Below are 14,519 nucleotides of genomic sequence, written 5' to 3'. Positions count from 1 at the left end.
TATTGTTTATTTATCAGAGCCCCCCATATTAGGGTTAGTGCTGCCTCCGAGCAGCAGTGGGAAGAGGCTCCCAGGTAGTTAGGCTGTCCAGTCCCTTTATCAGTATAGTATTTACTGTGAGCTATCTTAGGGGGCAAGTAGCAGTGAGAGATTCTGTTTAAGCTGTTCATTTGTGTGGTGTTAGGTGCGCCGCTATTTAGGGGGGAAGTAAGGGATAGGATACCCCTTTCTCATATTCATTGCTTATTTGGTGTTTTATCTTTGTTGTGAACCTCCAGCTCATGCTGGGAGGGGACGTGACTTGGTTAATTGTGTTAGCTCATGTCTGATGCAATTGTGTAACTGTAAATGCTGTTTTTTGTTTATTTTCTTGCATGAAATGTATATCTATTCGCTGGTAGTGGTAAAAATGCAAATGTCTTTAATGCACTGCTTGTTTCCTGGTATCTGCTGCAAGGACAGTTTATGCTAATGTAATGTATATTCCCCCTTGCCGGTGCATAATTTGTATGCTGACATTTCTCAAAGCACTGTGTATTTTACTGTGAAGCCTTTACCTTGTTAATTTCTGTGGTGTACTGTATAGGTAATGTTTATTTGACCCTGTGTAACCCCAGCTGGCAATCTTTTGTTGTAAAAGTGTTAGCAAGGGCTGTGTTTAAATGCTACAATCTGCCGGTCAACTACTGATTCCAGCATAGCCTATTTGTATTCTCTGTACTGTCATTTTTTTGTGAGTAGTCTCTTAGCATATCTCATTCAGAGACCATTTAAACTGTCTGTTCATTGTTACTTCCAGCAACAATAAAATACATTTGTTTTCGAAGAACATCAGACTCGGGCATGTGTCTGTAAATAGGGAAATCTTAGGCTTGCCTCTCTCTCACGGTGTGTCCTACCTCAATCATGGGAAATTCGGCCACAAGAAAGCATAACAGACACATCTGAACTTGGTGCTAGTGGTGCATCACTATAAAAACTTCCAGCGCATCCCAATATGATGCAGTTGATGGTTAGAGAACTAGCAGAAAAGTGTGAAGCTTGCTGATTGCAGAATTACCACAAGAAGTTGGCTGGAGGTATGGGATCTCCAGGGAAGAATATGCAGGACAGGAGGGGCAGATTTATTTCATTGGCCCCAAGCCCACTAAACATGTGGTTTTCAATACTGCTGCACTGCAATGGACACTTATTTTTGGGGTGCTTTTCATACAGCCCTCTGTCAATGTTGACCAACAAGCTACAATTAAAATGTTGGAATATCTTAAACACATTCCACTGGTAAGCAAGTCAAAGACTGGGCAGCCGAGCTGGAGGTGTACTGGTTGTCCCTGTTAGCAGCAAGATTCTGTGTTGATTATGAGTAAACTCCTGAAAACCAAGAAAAAATCACCCATGCACACTTTAAGGGGTTGCGGCAAAGTCTTTCAGGATGCTATGTGTTGTTAGAATGAGAGGGCAGTAGGAGGATACCTCTCAAATGCCAAGGTGGAACTGGCACAAGGGGAAGCTATAGGCTCCCTATTGAATATGCTAACAAGTGTGTACATAGCAAAGGAAATTGAATGTTCAGTACTTAGTGAGAAGGTCTGGGTGCTTCCTTCAGAGCAACATACACAGAAATTGAAGGGATAAATTGTTGCATTTGGGTTGGGACAGACATAGTGTGTTTTACTGGAACTTGACACATCCTATTTTCCATTCTATAAGTTGTATCCCATAACCACATGATGGCTATCCACAGATTGATAAGGCCCTGTGGAAAGCATCTTGTGCCTGAATGCCCTGTTTTTTTATTGCATTTACCTTATATGGACAATTAATCCTGCTGTTGAAAAGAACAAAGTAGTATTGCAGATCCCTTGACCAATTCATTTATGCAGCTGCACTATACAGTAGATCTTCTAAACAGCTACAGCTAAAAGTCTGAAGTTGTTAAATTCTGCTAATTGGTCTCTACTGTAGACATCAGAGGATGGTTGGGTTATGGTTTGATGTTCTAGAACTAGGTCATATTTGCATTAAAGTAGTATTACTATGTATTTCTTAAGCTATAAAGCGGCAGAAAACACCAAGATGATGCTCATACAGCGCTGTGGTTCTCATGATGATACAGGACCATTGGGTGTGCATGAGATGATTAGCCAGCCAGATGTTATCTCTTTTCAGACCTCCACCCCATAAAATGTAACAGCGGTTTGTGCTGGGATGGAAAAAAATTGTGTTGTCCTCCATTTTGCTTTGCATATAGAACTTATTTTGAGTTGTCTGTCTGACACAGATTGTCTGACATTTAGATATATAGACGTTTGGAAAGTCTCCTGAAATGTAAATGTCATATTATTTTCTTACTACTTCTGCCTACAGGTACTGTAGTAACTGCAACTGTAAATATTCTTAGTTACTTAGGCAATTAAATGCTTTAGATTATGTTTATAGCATGTATCAATGGGATCTGGTTATTGTTCTCTTGTGGTATATAAGCTGTAAGACTGCACGGCTGCTTTGAACTTCACACTCAGGTGGTCTGCAGCCACAACTGTGATTTGTAACCTGTCAACCGATACCTGAGTCCTGGTCCAGCCCACAGTCTAAGAGGCCCTATGGCCTGGATTCCACTGTGATTGAAAGTATCATGTAAAGGACAAGACTTGTAGCTAATTATTAAGAACCATTACTTATACTTATCTGAATAGAATGGGGAGCAAGGATATCTCTAAAACAGTGTTGCTTGTGTGTCTTTCCAACCATTACATCCTATTGTTGGCTGGTTACGGATACGGAGACATAAGGTCCATGAATATTTATTTCTACATTTAGGGCCTTATTCACAGGTGGATGTAGATGCAGCCTCATCTGTGCCTTTTTGGTGGTTGCATGTCTGCAACTTATGCAAATGCCCTTCCCTGGTATCCATCTGTGTGTATAACTGTACAAGGGCTGAGACAAGCACTTAGAGACTCTGGAGCTTCTGTAATACTGCCTGTTGCTTCTTTAGATGCCAGCACCAGTCACACCATGGAAAATAGCACCTGTCATGACCAGAGTTGTTGTACCTGGTGTACCTGGCGGGTGCTTTGGTGCGGTCATACCAGTGGGGGTGCTCGCATTGAGGTTGGCACGAGGTGCACGTGGTTGTCTGAGGGGTACAAGCCATGTGGTGACAGGTAAGACTGTCAATGCTGCCACACTGGGGATTGCTGGGCGCCACAATCTTGCTTTTTGGCATGTGACCTAAATAGGCCAATCATGTTGGAGCATCTTGAGTTTACTCTCAGCAGCCTATCATGCACTTTCCCATAGCACTTAAGGGTGTTCACCATGCCCTCTAGTTGCCAGTGCAACATATACACAGCACAAGCTGTGTGAGAGTTCTCTGTGCTCCTTAGCTCAGTGTGTTATTTACAGTCCCAGCAGTGCTCCATCTCCTGCTCTGTCTCCATCACAGGCTGTTCCCAGATATCCGCATCTACCCTGCTATACTCTATTACTCACCCCATGGTTTGTGTACCCTCCAGCTCTCTGGACACAGAACCCACTCCAGTACTTCAGATCTCTGTTCCTTAGTTACACCTCCATTGGACTTGCATTTTCTCTGCCTAACACCTGTTTTCAGACTCACTAATTGGACTTTGTTTTCTCTGCCTGGCATCTGTTTCCAGCCTCACTAATTGGACTTTGTTTTTCTGCCACACATCACTTGGACTTGTTTATTTCTGCCAGTTTATATATCCATCACCATTTCATGAATTCTAATACTCCCATTTGACCTGCTGCATTTCAATACTGCAAACCTGTTCCAGGTTTATTTCCTGCATCCACCCTGGATTCAAAAAATAATTCAAACCTGACAGTTGGCACTGGCCAAATGGATTTGGCCACTGGACAGGAGTCTAGAATGGATTTGCTACAAGGTATTGCCAATTGACTGGTTCATAGTTAGCTGGCTACCTGATAATATACGGTAGTCTGGCTGCAGATTAAACTCCTGTTCCAGGAGAGCTCGATGCCGGGGAGGTGTGCAGGTGGTGAACAGAGTTCCCTAGGCTCAATATGGAGACGGTAATCTCATGGACAGTATACAAATTCATATACAGTGCACAAATGGTCCAACAGAACTGGTATGATATCAATTGGTGCATTTCACTGGGTTTGGGGGTCCCGGTTTCTTCAGTAGGTGTGTTTGTACAATGTCTTGCCAACCTTGTCATGTGCTTCTAATACCCTATTTATACCAACATGAAAATAGTGGGTTGATGCATGTGAACATGCATCAACCCGGGATTTTTGTCAGTGTAAATGGATCCTCTCAGGTCCAGGGACCAGGGGTTCCAACTCGGGTAGCTTACAAATTTGACAAGGGTAGCTCCCATGTCACCCTATAGGGTAAATTGTGCAATCCAGGTGATGATGACCCAGATCATGCCACATGCTGCTCGCTTGTCTGGCTTCAGTGGTGCTTGGAGATACATACATGTATACTGGAGGAAACGAGACCCCTTATTTACAGTTTTATCATACACTGTTACCCATAGAAATAATCCCAGTACTGAGAGGTTCCTGCTGGAACTTGGATAGAAATCTCTACTACTAATTTCAGCACCTACATGAGCAGGACAGCTGTATATTACAGAGATCAGTCACAACAACGGAAGCACATTCAACACTTACTCCAGTTTCATTTAGTTTTTTTTATCACTTCCACATATCTATTTGTCCCCTCCTTATATACTGTATTTTATGTTCTAATATTTTGATGGTATATTTTAAAATGGATAATATTAATTTTATTTAAAAAATATATAAAAGCTATGTTTTAAACCATACAAATATTCCAAGATAAATGTTATTTTCTCTCTTGTTTGTTGTGTACTATAGTATTAGCTGTCAGTAGTAGCACAGCCTAATGCCATGATAGTGACAAATTACATTTCAAAAAGAGAAATAATCATTTAAGGCAATTTTGGGGGGTTTCCCCATACACATTTTTTATTACACTGGTGCAGAAGATCAACAATAGATGTTTCTCCTCTGCAGTCTTTAACAAGATTGACTTATATAAAACACTTGTCACATTCAGAAAATAAAAATTTCCTCACATGTAAACATATAGAAGTTATACAAATTAACCTACTTAAGAAACATATGCTACATTCAGGCCCTTTGAATGATTCCTCATGTGATTCATATGTGTTATTTTACTATGAAAACACTTGCTGCATTCAGAACATTTAAATGTCTTCTCTCCTATTTGACTCCTCTGATGTCTAACAAGTTCATACTTGGTGATAAAACACTTGCAGCATTCAGAACATTTAAATGGCTTCTCCCCTGTGTGAATCATCTCATGTCTAACAAAAAGTTGTTTCTTGGTAAAACACTTGCTACAATCAGAGCATCTAAATGGTTTCTCTCCTGTGTGAATCCTCTGATGTATAACAAGTTCTTGCTTGGTGATAAAACACTTGCTACATTCAGAGCATCTAAATGGTTTCTCTCCTGTGTGAATCCTCTGATGTATAACAAGTTTTTGCTTGGTGATAAAAAATTTGCTACATTCAGAGCATTTATATGGCTTCTCTCCTGTGTGAATCCTCTGATGTGTTACAAGTTCTTGCTTGGTGGTCAAACACTTGCTACATTCAGAGCATGTATATGGCTTCTCTCCTGTGTGAATCATCTGATGTGTAACAAGATGTGACTTGTTGGTAAAACACTTGCTACATTCAGAGCATTTATATGGTTTATCTCCTGTGTGAATCCTCTTATGTATAAAAAGTACTTGCTTGGATGTAAAACAGTTGCTACATTCAGAGCATGTAAATGGCTTCTCTCCTGTGTGAGTCCTCTGATGTATAACAAGTTCTTGCTTGGTGGTAAAACAGTTGTTACATTCAGAACAGGTAAAAGATTTCTCTCCTGTGTGAATCATCTGATGTATGACAAGTTGTTGCTTGGTGATAAAACACTTGGTACATTTAGAGCAATTAAACAGCTTTTCTCCAGTATGAGTCATCTGATGTCTAAGAAGATGATGCTTATTTGTAAAACACTTGGTACATTCACAGCAATTAAAAGGCTTTTCTACTGTATGAATCATCTGATGTCTAGCAAGTTGTTGTTTGGTGATAAAACACTTGCTGCACTCAGAACATGGAAATGGCTTCTCTCCTGTGTGACTCCTCTGATGTATGATAAGATATGATTTATGTGTAAAGCTTTTGTCACACTCAGAGCATAGATGTGCTTTCTTTCCTATGAGACTCATCATGTATTAGATGAGAAATTATTTAGCTGTAAATGTTTTTCAATTTAGAAAATGAAAGTAGCTTTAGCAAATCTCCAGTAGAAAAAAATTATGTTTTTTTTGCTTGATCAGAGAGAAATTTTACTTTTCACAATGGCTTCTAATATTCCTTGTGCAGATTCTGCTCCTTATTTGTCCTATAAGGAAAAATGTAAATTAAATACATAAAATTTACTGGGTTACATCTATTATTAGATTTATAGTCTTATTTTATATTAGGAACATTATATATATATATACAGTCAGGTGCATAAATATTGGGACATCGACAAAATTTTCATATTTTGGCCTCTATTCACCACCACAATGGCTTTGAAATGAAACAAACAAGATGTGCTTTAACTGTAGACTTTCAGATTTAATTTGAGGGTAATTACATCCAAATCAGGTAAACAGTGTAGGAATTACAACGGTTTCTATATGTGCCTCCCACTTTTTAAGGGGCCAAAAGTAATGGGACTATCTACACAAAAGTTATTTCATGGACAGGTGTGAGCTATTCCCTCATTATTTCATTATCAATAAAGCAGGTAAAAGGTCTGGAGTTGGTTCCAGGTATGACATTTGCATTTGGAATCAGTTGCTGTCGACTCTCAATATGAGATCCAAAGAGCAGTCACTATCAGTGAAGCAAGCCATCATTAGGCTCAAAACAAACCCATCAGAGAGATAGCAAAAAAAAAAATATATATATATATATATATATATATATAAAGAGAGAGAGAGAGAGAGAGTCTAGTAGGTCCAGCACTCATGCTCTTCTCCAATTAATTGGACCAGGGTGCACACTCGAATATAGCATATACAATACCGAGGTGAAAAGTCCCTATTGTGGCAATACACAGAGCGTCACTCCAGGATTTGAAAAATAAAGTTTACTTCAATGTTTCGGGACCATTGCAGCCCCTTCATCAGGAATATGCAACAAACCTGAAGACGGGGTTGTAATGTTCCTGAAACGTTGAAGTAAACTTTATTTTTAAAATCCTGGAGTGATGCTCTGTGTATTGCCGCAATAGTGGCTTTTCACCTTCGTACTGTATAGATATATATATATATATATATATAAAAATTTCCAGTCAGATGTGCAGCACAGAGACCTCTACGCTCCTGCAGCAGATAAATACTTGATATAAAATACACAGTCCAGTATTGTTTCAATACATATACTATAATCCTCATACTATGACCTTATAATGTGCAGATTATGCATTACTCACCCCCTGCACTGACCATAGATGGGTAACACATGCTACCGATCCTGTCACACCTATTGTCAGCTGATGCACCAGGAAGCCACCATTATCTCTGCACACACCATGGGAATGGGGATAATGTGACCATCTCACAGCCATTGCTCAGTGTGATGTGTGCAGAGGAATCAGTGATCATTGTTATATGCGATAAGCAGGTTTTTAAAAGGTAAGAGAAATGGGTAGGTTTGATGTAAGGGCCTAGGGTACATTACAAAAGGTGGAGAAAATTATATTAAGAAACTTGACTGAATAGTTTGTATTGAAAACCAAATATACATGTGCCCAGCAGTATATGTAAGATTGTCTGAGGGGCAGATTTAACTTCGACACAATATTTACCCCAGAAATTCAGATGCTGCCTCAGGTAAGGATTAAACTGACAGATTCAAACACTTATTACTGAGTCTATGGGTTACCACATGCTACCTCCGGGCTTCTCACACTGGGAAACTGACATCTAATCATGGGAATAACTACCATAGGTGTAAGAGGTACAGCTGCTATGGGGCCAGAGCTGAGGGGCCCATCATTCTTGTCAAAGTGAAAAGTGTTATATACTTGTTTCACCTTTGGGTGATACATAGGGGCACTTACAAACTTGTGCTATGGAGACTTCCAATACCTAGTTATGCCCCTGCAACTAAATTAATAGGTCTGGGCATTAAACTCAGAGCTTTAGCCACATGGAAAACATTGTGGGTAATTGAATCTGCTTATTAGTGTACCTGAACTATGTATAACAATAAAAAATATAGTAACGTTATGCACTAAGCAATATGTAAAATACTATGTTGGAACTGCCACCAAAATATCCCTTTAAATATACTTATCTCATGTAAAGAGTAATATCTAATTAACTATGAAGGAACTGCCACCTAGATACCACTTTATATATACTAACCTGATGCACAGAGTAATATGTAAAATACTATGAAGAGCTGCCAACTTTATAAGCTTCAGAAAAAAAAGGATAATCCCTCCAGCACACTGCAATAATATCACCAAAAATACTTGTATCCTACATGATAATAGAAATTCAGGGGTATTAGTTGCATACACTTGCAAATATATGATTAAGCGTGAGGCAATATCAAGGATCCTCTATACCAGCATTCAGGAGTTCACGTCTGAGGTGCAGGGCACCCCAAAAGAATCCAGCAAATGACCATCCCCAGGGCATTACACAAAAAAGAGAAAAAAGGTGATAGTGAAGTGTAAAGTATAGATGTGTAAAGATAATTAATAAGTGTTAATATAATAAGAAAGAATTAAAAATGACATGAATAAAAATTATAAAAATTATTAATTATAATGAGTAAATATAACACCAATTAAACCTTATATATGACAGTCACAAACATCACTATTAGTAACTGTCATTTGAATACGATTAATGATCTCAATACTATTTATTATATCATACTACAATTAATTTTGTTAAATATTATTTTAATCTTAATATAATAAATGTTTTAATACATTTATTAATATTTTCAAGGAATAATTATCACTATAACTAAAGAATACAATTATTATAATTAATTAATGTATGACCATTCTTAGAATCTCTATAGCAAATAATAAAAAATAATAAAAAATTATTCTAATAGAGAAAAAAGGAATAAAACTCTGAGACACCCCCCCTAACTACAATTGCTAAGTTTGAGGTACATAAACAAAGCTAGGATGGCAACCTCGGTGTGCCCTGAGGAAACCAGACATCTGGCAAAATACATATTGGCTCTTGCACATCCATACTGCTGAGTTACAGTATTGATGGTCTACACATGCAATGAACCTGTCTGCACCAGCACGCTATTATAGCGCAAGAGTTCAGAGTGCACGGGACTCCTGAGAAGCAGCAGCGGGCAGTGTCAAACTCGCAGTGGACAATACCAGATCCACGAGGCTGCATTCTCATATGGCAATCACAGTCTTAGATAGGGAGGGGGATCAACAGTGGTGGACAGTGTCAGACCCGCGTCTGCAATCTCACACTGCCAATGATAGGAAGGGGGATTATTACACCAGCTGAGAATTTTATTTACAATAACCGCATGAAATGGGAACATCACCATATGAAATGGGGACATTGTAAAAGATCAATCTCATCTCATATTATCACATCAAAGGGGGAATAACAATCTATAAAATAGATGTTACCCAGTCAATGCAGTAAATGACCAGATGGATAATAAGTGTGTACTATTATCCTCATGTTGTTCTAGACATAAGAATAAATAGATAACACTAAGGAATGTTATAAACATCTTATATTTGTGTCATACCATCACCAGTCAACCAGTCCCCCGACCCCCGCTTCCCGATTTCTACCTTTTTCAAATATCAACTTGAAAAGGAAACGGTAACATTAATATCATTTGTGGACCTCAGTAACATTTAAACAATACACAGTTTACAATGTTACAATTGCTCTGATATTGCATTTATAAACAAACAAACTCATGTTCCGAGAAGACAGTACTGCAAAACTGTACTGATAAATCACATAAATAATGTATCAATAAATTTGATGTGAAAAGTTGAGTACCAAACGTCATATGGTTCTGCAGACTGCCCTAACAAAAGGATACACAAAAACGTGATATAACACTGAGCAATTAATACGAATAATACTGTGATTCAGCAGAATGGATTTTTAAATTTAAAAATTAATACACTTTTTCCATTCTATCAGCACCATTTCTACTACTGTATCTATATTTTAATAATTGCTTGTGATCTTAATTGATCATTTAATAAAGGTTATATTTTAATTACTATTCAAGAAGCAACCAATTTCCAAGAAGGTCCTGGAGAGCCCCTTTGAAGTCTCACACTATATATTGTTTTCTTTTTAACCTTTATAAGGTTAAAACTTTAGATTATAAGCTTGTGGGCAGGGCCCTCTTTCCTTTATGTTTATATGTTACTAGCCAGTTTGGTTCTATTAATGTTATTTCCATTTGTAAAGCACAATGGAATATGCTGCGCTATATAAGAAACTGTTAATAATAAAGAATAGTTATATAACACTTGCACAAAATACTATTACATTTTAATTATACTAATAAAAAAAGAAAACATTGTAATAATTTTGGATACAATTATAAAGATTATCTAGAATTGTTAGCCACATAAAGCCACTGTATTGGTAGGGAGCAATGATATGTATAGATGGATAGATAAAAATTATCTCACATAATAAAAAAATAAAAGGAGATATAAATTACATACTGTAGATTATATTGTTGAAAGAGAATATATAGATATAGTGTACAAAACTGATACAATAATTCTGATAGAGAAAATATAGATTAATTATATAGATGACCCCTAAATTTTACTAATGTACAAAAAGTAATATATGAAAAGTCTATGTATGTATCAATATATTCTTATGTATAATATAATTACCTTATTTTGGAGATTCTTTCTCCTTCCAGCTCCAACAAGCAACTAAACCAGCAGCTCCTCCATCAGCTATCAGTAGCCTAATACAGCCTATTTGTAGTCATTCTTCCCCCATCTCTCCCCATAGTTCCCAGGATGACCAGTCAGAATTCTTACACTGAAAGGTGACACATAAACACAGCAGCTTCTCGTGCTTACCTCCTTGTCTTGTAAATGAGGTGTAAATATTCTGAAGGGCACTTATTACAATGGGAAATGCTAATTACACCTTGGCAGGGGTAACACCTTGCATTCTAATTAGATCATAGCAGCCTCTGGCCTCCTGTTCTGTCACCAAAGGGACCTTTTGTTTAGGTATCACCTATTGTCTGGGCAGAGTTTCAGCAGAAAGACCTGTTCTATACATCAGCAGGAACCTCACAATGATTCATTGTACATAATAACACACACACACACATACACACACACTGATGACAATGCATTCAAATGGCATCAAAATGTTGGCATTCATTTCCTGACTAAAAGTCAAATGTTTTAAATCTGAATAAAATTATATTACTCATGATCTTATAGACATTGTGATATAAAGGCTTAATATGAGTTTGTTAGACACATATAAAAAGTGCAGTTAATGACCATGTGTGAATTTATTTTTTAAAGGAGAATTTTAATATAATATATCTTTTAAACTCCCCCCAACAAGTAGTTATATTTTAGAACTTGAGTCAAAGTTAGAGGTAGTAAATAGTTATGTTTCTCATTATCTTAAAGATATTGTGATACAAAGGCTTACAAGTAAACCTTAAAGGAATTCCGCACCGGATAATATACTGCCAGTATGTAATAAATATCTGTGTGTGTGTGTAATTGGTGTTGTAAAATGTTCACTATATTCCCATTTAGTCATATGATCTCAGTCAAAAGGAGACCTTATTAAGGGACCCATATACAGTGCGATTCAAAGTTGGTAAGATGTGTAGTACGATTGCCCTTTAAAATTCTTCCATTGAAATTCTTTATACGATGTGGTTAAATGGTGTACGATTGTTTGTTATGATCTTACTATATGATGCATAGAAGTGTATTATACATTGTACTCAAGATTGTAGATCTTACTGTTTTGCAGTAAGATCTACGATCCAACTACATGACTGCAGGGATGTGCATCAGCATCGAATACACACAGAAACTACACACGATGTGCATGATTGATCATTACTATTGATCAAAATCATGCACATCGTGTAAAAAATTGCACTGTGTATGGGCCGCTTTACTGGTAAGTCTGTGGTGCTCTTCAGAGTCAATTTGTAATGCATGAACAATTAAAGGAAGAGATCGAAATGGTGTTGGTTCAGAGAGTTGAGGGCTTCTTTCAGGACTTATAAAGGGACTGTTTCTCTATCATGGATTGGAGGTATGCATGACTCCTTATAACAGGTTTTCAAAGTCCGGACCTTTTTTCACCTGATTGGGGGAATCATTTTTTGCATACTCTTCTGTTTGCATCTTCCCAATCCTATTGTGATTCGGTCTCTGTTTATGGACTTCTTTCATCAGTTCCTGTTTTAGTATTTTACACACAATTTTTATCCATTTTTGTATTTAATAAATATTGTTTACATCAGCTGAACTATGGGATGCATTACATCATTAACCTTAAAAAAAACTTTTAAGGGTGGAGCCCGACCATTACACATGTGAGTTGGGGTATGTTATCTCCTCTGTAGATCACACATGGTGATGTAAAGAAACTTCCCACACATAATTGAAATGAGTCTACAGTACACCATACTAGATTGATTAGTGGTGGCAATGATCTATTCTACCTCTGGGAGAATTTGAATTCACAATTCAATTTCCATAACCACATAAAAGGAATTTGTACCTTTAATTGAACCACAATGTATTAATCATGACTGAAAACTATCGATCAAGCATACAGAACATCAAAGTGGTGACATTTGGGTATCAGTATTATTTCTCATAGCCTCAATTGCATTTTTTGATCTGCATATGTTTTCCATAAGCACATAAAAGGAATTTGTACCTTTAATTGCACTGCAAATACTACTCATTGGTCCTTTTTGTTGTCTTTTCTTTAGTTTGACATTTATTGATCATCACTGCAAAATATCGATCAAGCATACAGAACATCGATTTTAAGTGGTGACATTTGGGTATAAGTATTATTTCCCATAACCTCAATCTGCATATGTTTCATCTTTGATATTATATACGATGTCTTTGCTGGTTTAGTTTTATATGTCGCTTTTGATCCCCTGCACTCTGGAAAAATGTATCTCTTATTTAGGGCACTCTTGTAGGTTTACAACAATTGGATAGTTTAGAATACTTTAAAACTTAACTTGTAATGGTATCTAATAAAAAATGTGAGCAAAACTGAACACATGTATTAACATCTACAAATATTTATTCACAAAAAATTTTTCTCCATTGTGAAAGAAAAAAAGGTTAAATGCTAGGCAAAATATTATCAATCAGTTAGGGGTAATGCAGTATATATACCATGTATTATAACAGTCACTGACTCACAGACAGTCTTATGCTGGCCATACATGATCCACCCGATATCTGCGGATTACCTCTATAATTGTAGCATGTGTGGGCGACTGAGTGTTAAATATTGCATCGTTCGGGCATGCCATATTGTCCTGCATGCCGGTCCGATGTGATATTTAGGAGTTAAAACGGTGGCAGCATCAGGCAGTCTATGCCCAGCCATGGCCGACAGACAGACATTTCTTGTGTTCTTCCCATGGAAGGAACAGGGAAATGTCTCCTACCCTGAGGGCAGAGAGCAGATATCGGGGCTAATACACTGTCAGATATCTCACAGTGTATACCGTGGACATCTGCGGGGTGGCGGGCTGCCAGATTAAAAATTTGTCGGTCTTGTCGGTCTCTGTTGTTTTATGTCACCAGAAAAAGTAAATTTCACTACATAGGAATACAATTGCAATCATCTCCAATGAACATGCAAACAGAGAAAACCCAAAAGAGGGCTATTTTCAATACTGTAATTCACATATGGATATTTGCAATGATCTCAAATGGACATGCAAATGTAAAAAACATAATAAATACATCTAAGCACAATATATTCAAAGGTAATCAGCACAGATGTCATTAGGATTTTCTAACATTGAGTTTCACATGTGTGAAGCAGTAGCAATCATTTCAAATGCATTAGAGGTAAATTGTAGAGCAAAAGCATACAGTATGTAGTCAGTCATTGTAGGCAAAGTAACCCAGTACCTAAGTTTTTAAGCCTAAATTGTTTTCAGAATCTTAATATATAAATGGGGAAGTACATATATTCTGCCATGTGTGCACCATTGACATTAGACTTTATGAATGTACAATTTTAAATTAACTACACGAAAAGTAATGATTATATCTTATGACATTTTTCCCATGTTATTGGTGTTCCTGAGAACAGGAGTTAATCATGAGTATCATGTGCTAATGAGACCAATAGGTGAAGAAAGAAATCAGTTTCCCTCTGCTGAGTGTGTTTC

At 37.3% G+C, this 14,519-nt stretch overlaps 1 protein-coding gene and 1 pseudogene across 2 annotated transcripts; one reads left to right on the top strand and one right to left on the bottom strand.

The window, feature by feature from the left end:
- LOC148522640 (uncharacterized) overlaps nt 1-14,519 on the top strand; it is an 808,266-nt pseudogene that overhangs the window by 284,021 nt on the left and 509,726 nt on the right.
- LOC148522646 (uncharacterized) lies at nt 5,135-6,271 on the bottom strand. 2 transcript variants are annotated; one of them, XM_088473986.1, is made up of 2 exons: nt 5,283-6,271; nt 5,135-5,201 (listed from the first exon to the last, which is right to left on the bottom strand). In XM_088473986.1, the coding sequence occupies exons 1-2, from the start codon at nt 6,269-6,271 to the stop codon at nt 5,135-5,137; spliced, it is 1,056 nt and encodes a 351-aa protein (XP_088330112.1). The 2 variants fall into 2 exon arrangements, with proteins under 2 accessions (XP_088330112.1, XP_088330111.1); XM_088473985.1 differs by having other exon boundaries at nt 5,135-6,271.

The sequence above is a fragment of the Taudactylus pleione genome, unplaced genomic scaffold (assembly GCF_031769625.1).
Source record: "Taudactylus pleione unplaced genomic scaffold, aTauple2 ptg000145l, whole genome shotgun sequence".
Taxonomy (NCBI): Eukaryota; Metazoa; Chordata; class Amphibia; order Anura; family Myobatrachidae; genus Taudactylus; species Taudactylus pleione.
This window is presented reverse-complemented; position numbering and strand designations above follow the sequence as displayed.

Bases quoted from the DNA above. Each gene is read 5' to 3' on its own strand.
- LOC148522646 (XM_088473985.1), bottom strand. From the start codon at position 6,271: ATGATGAGTCTCATAGGAAAGAAAGCACATCTATGCTCTGAGTGTGAC.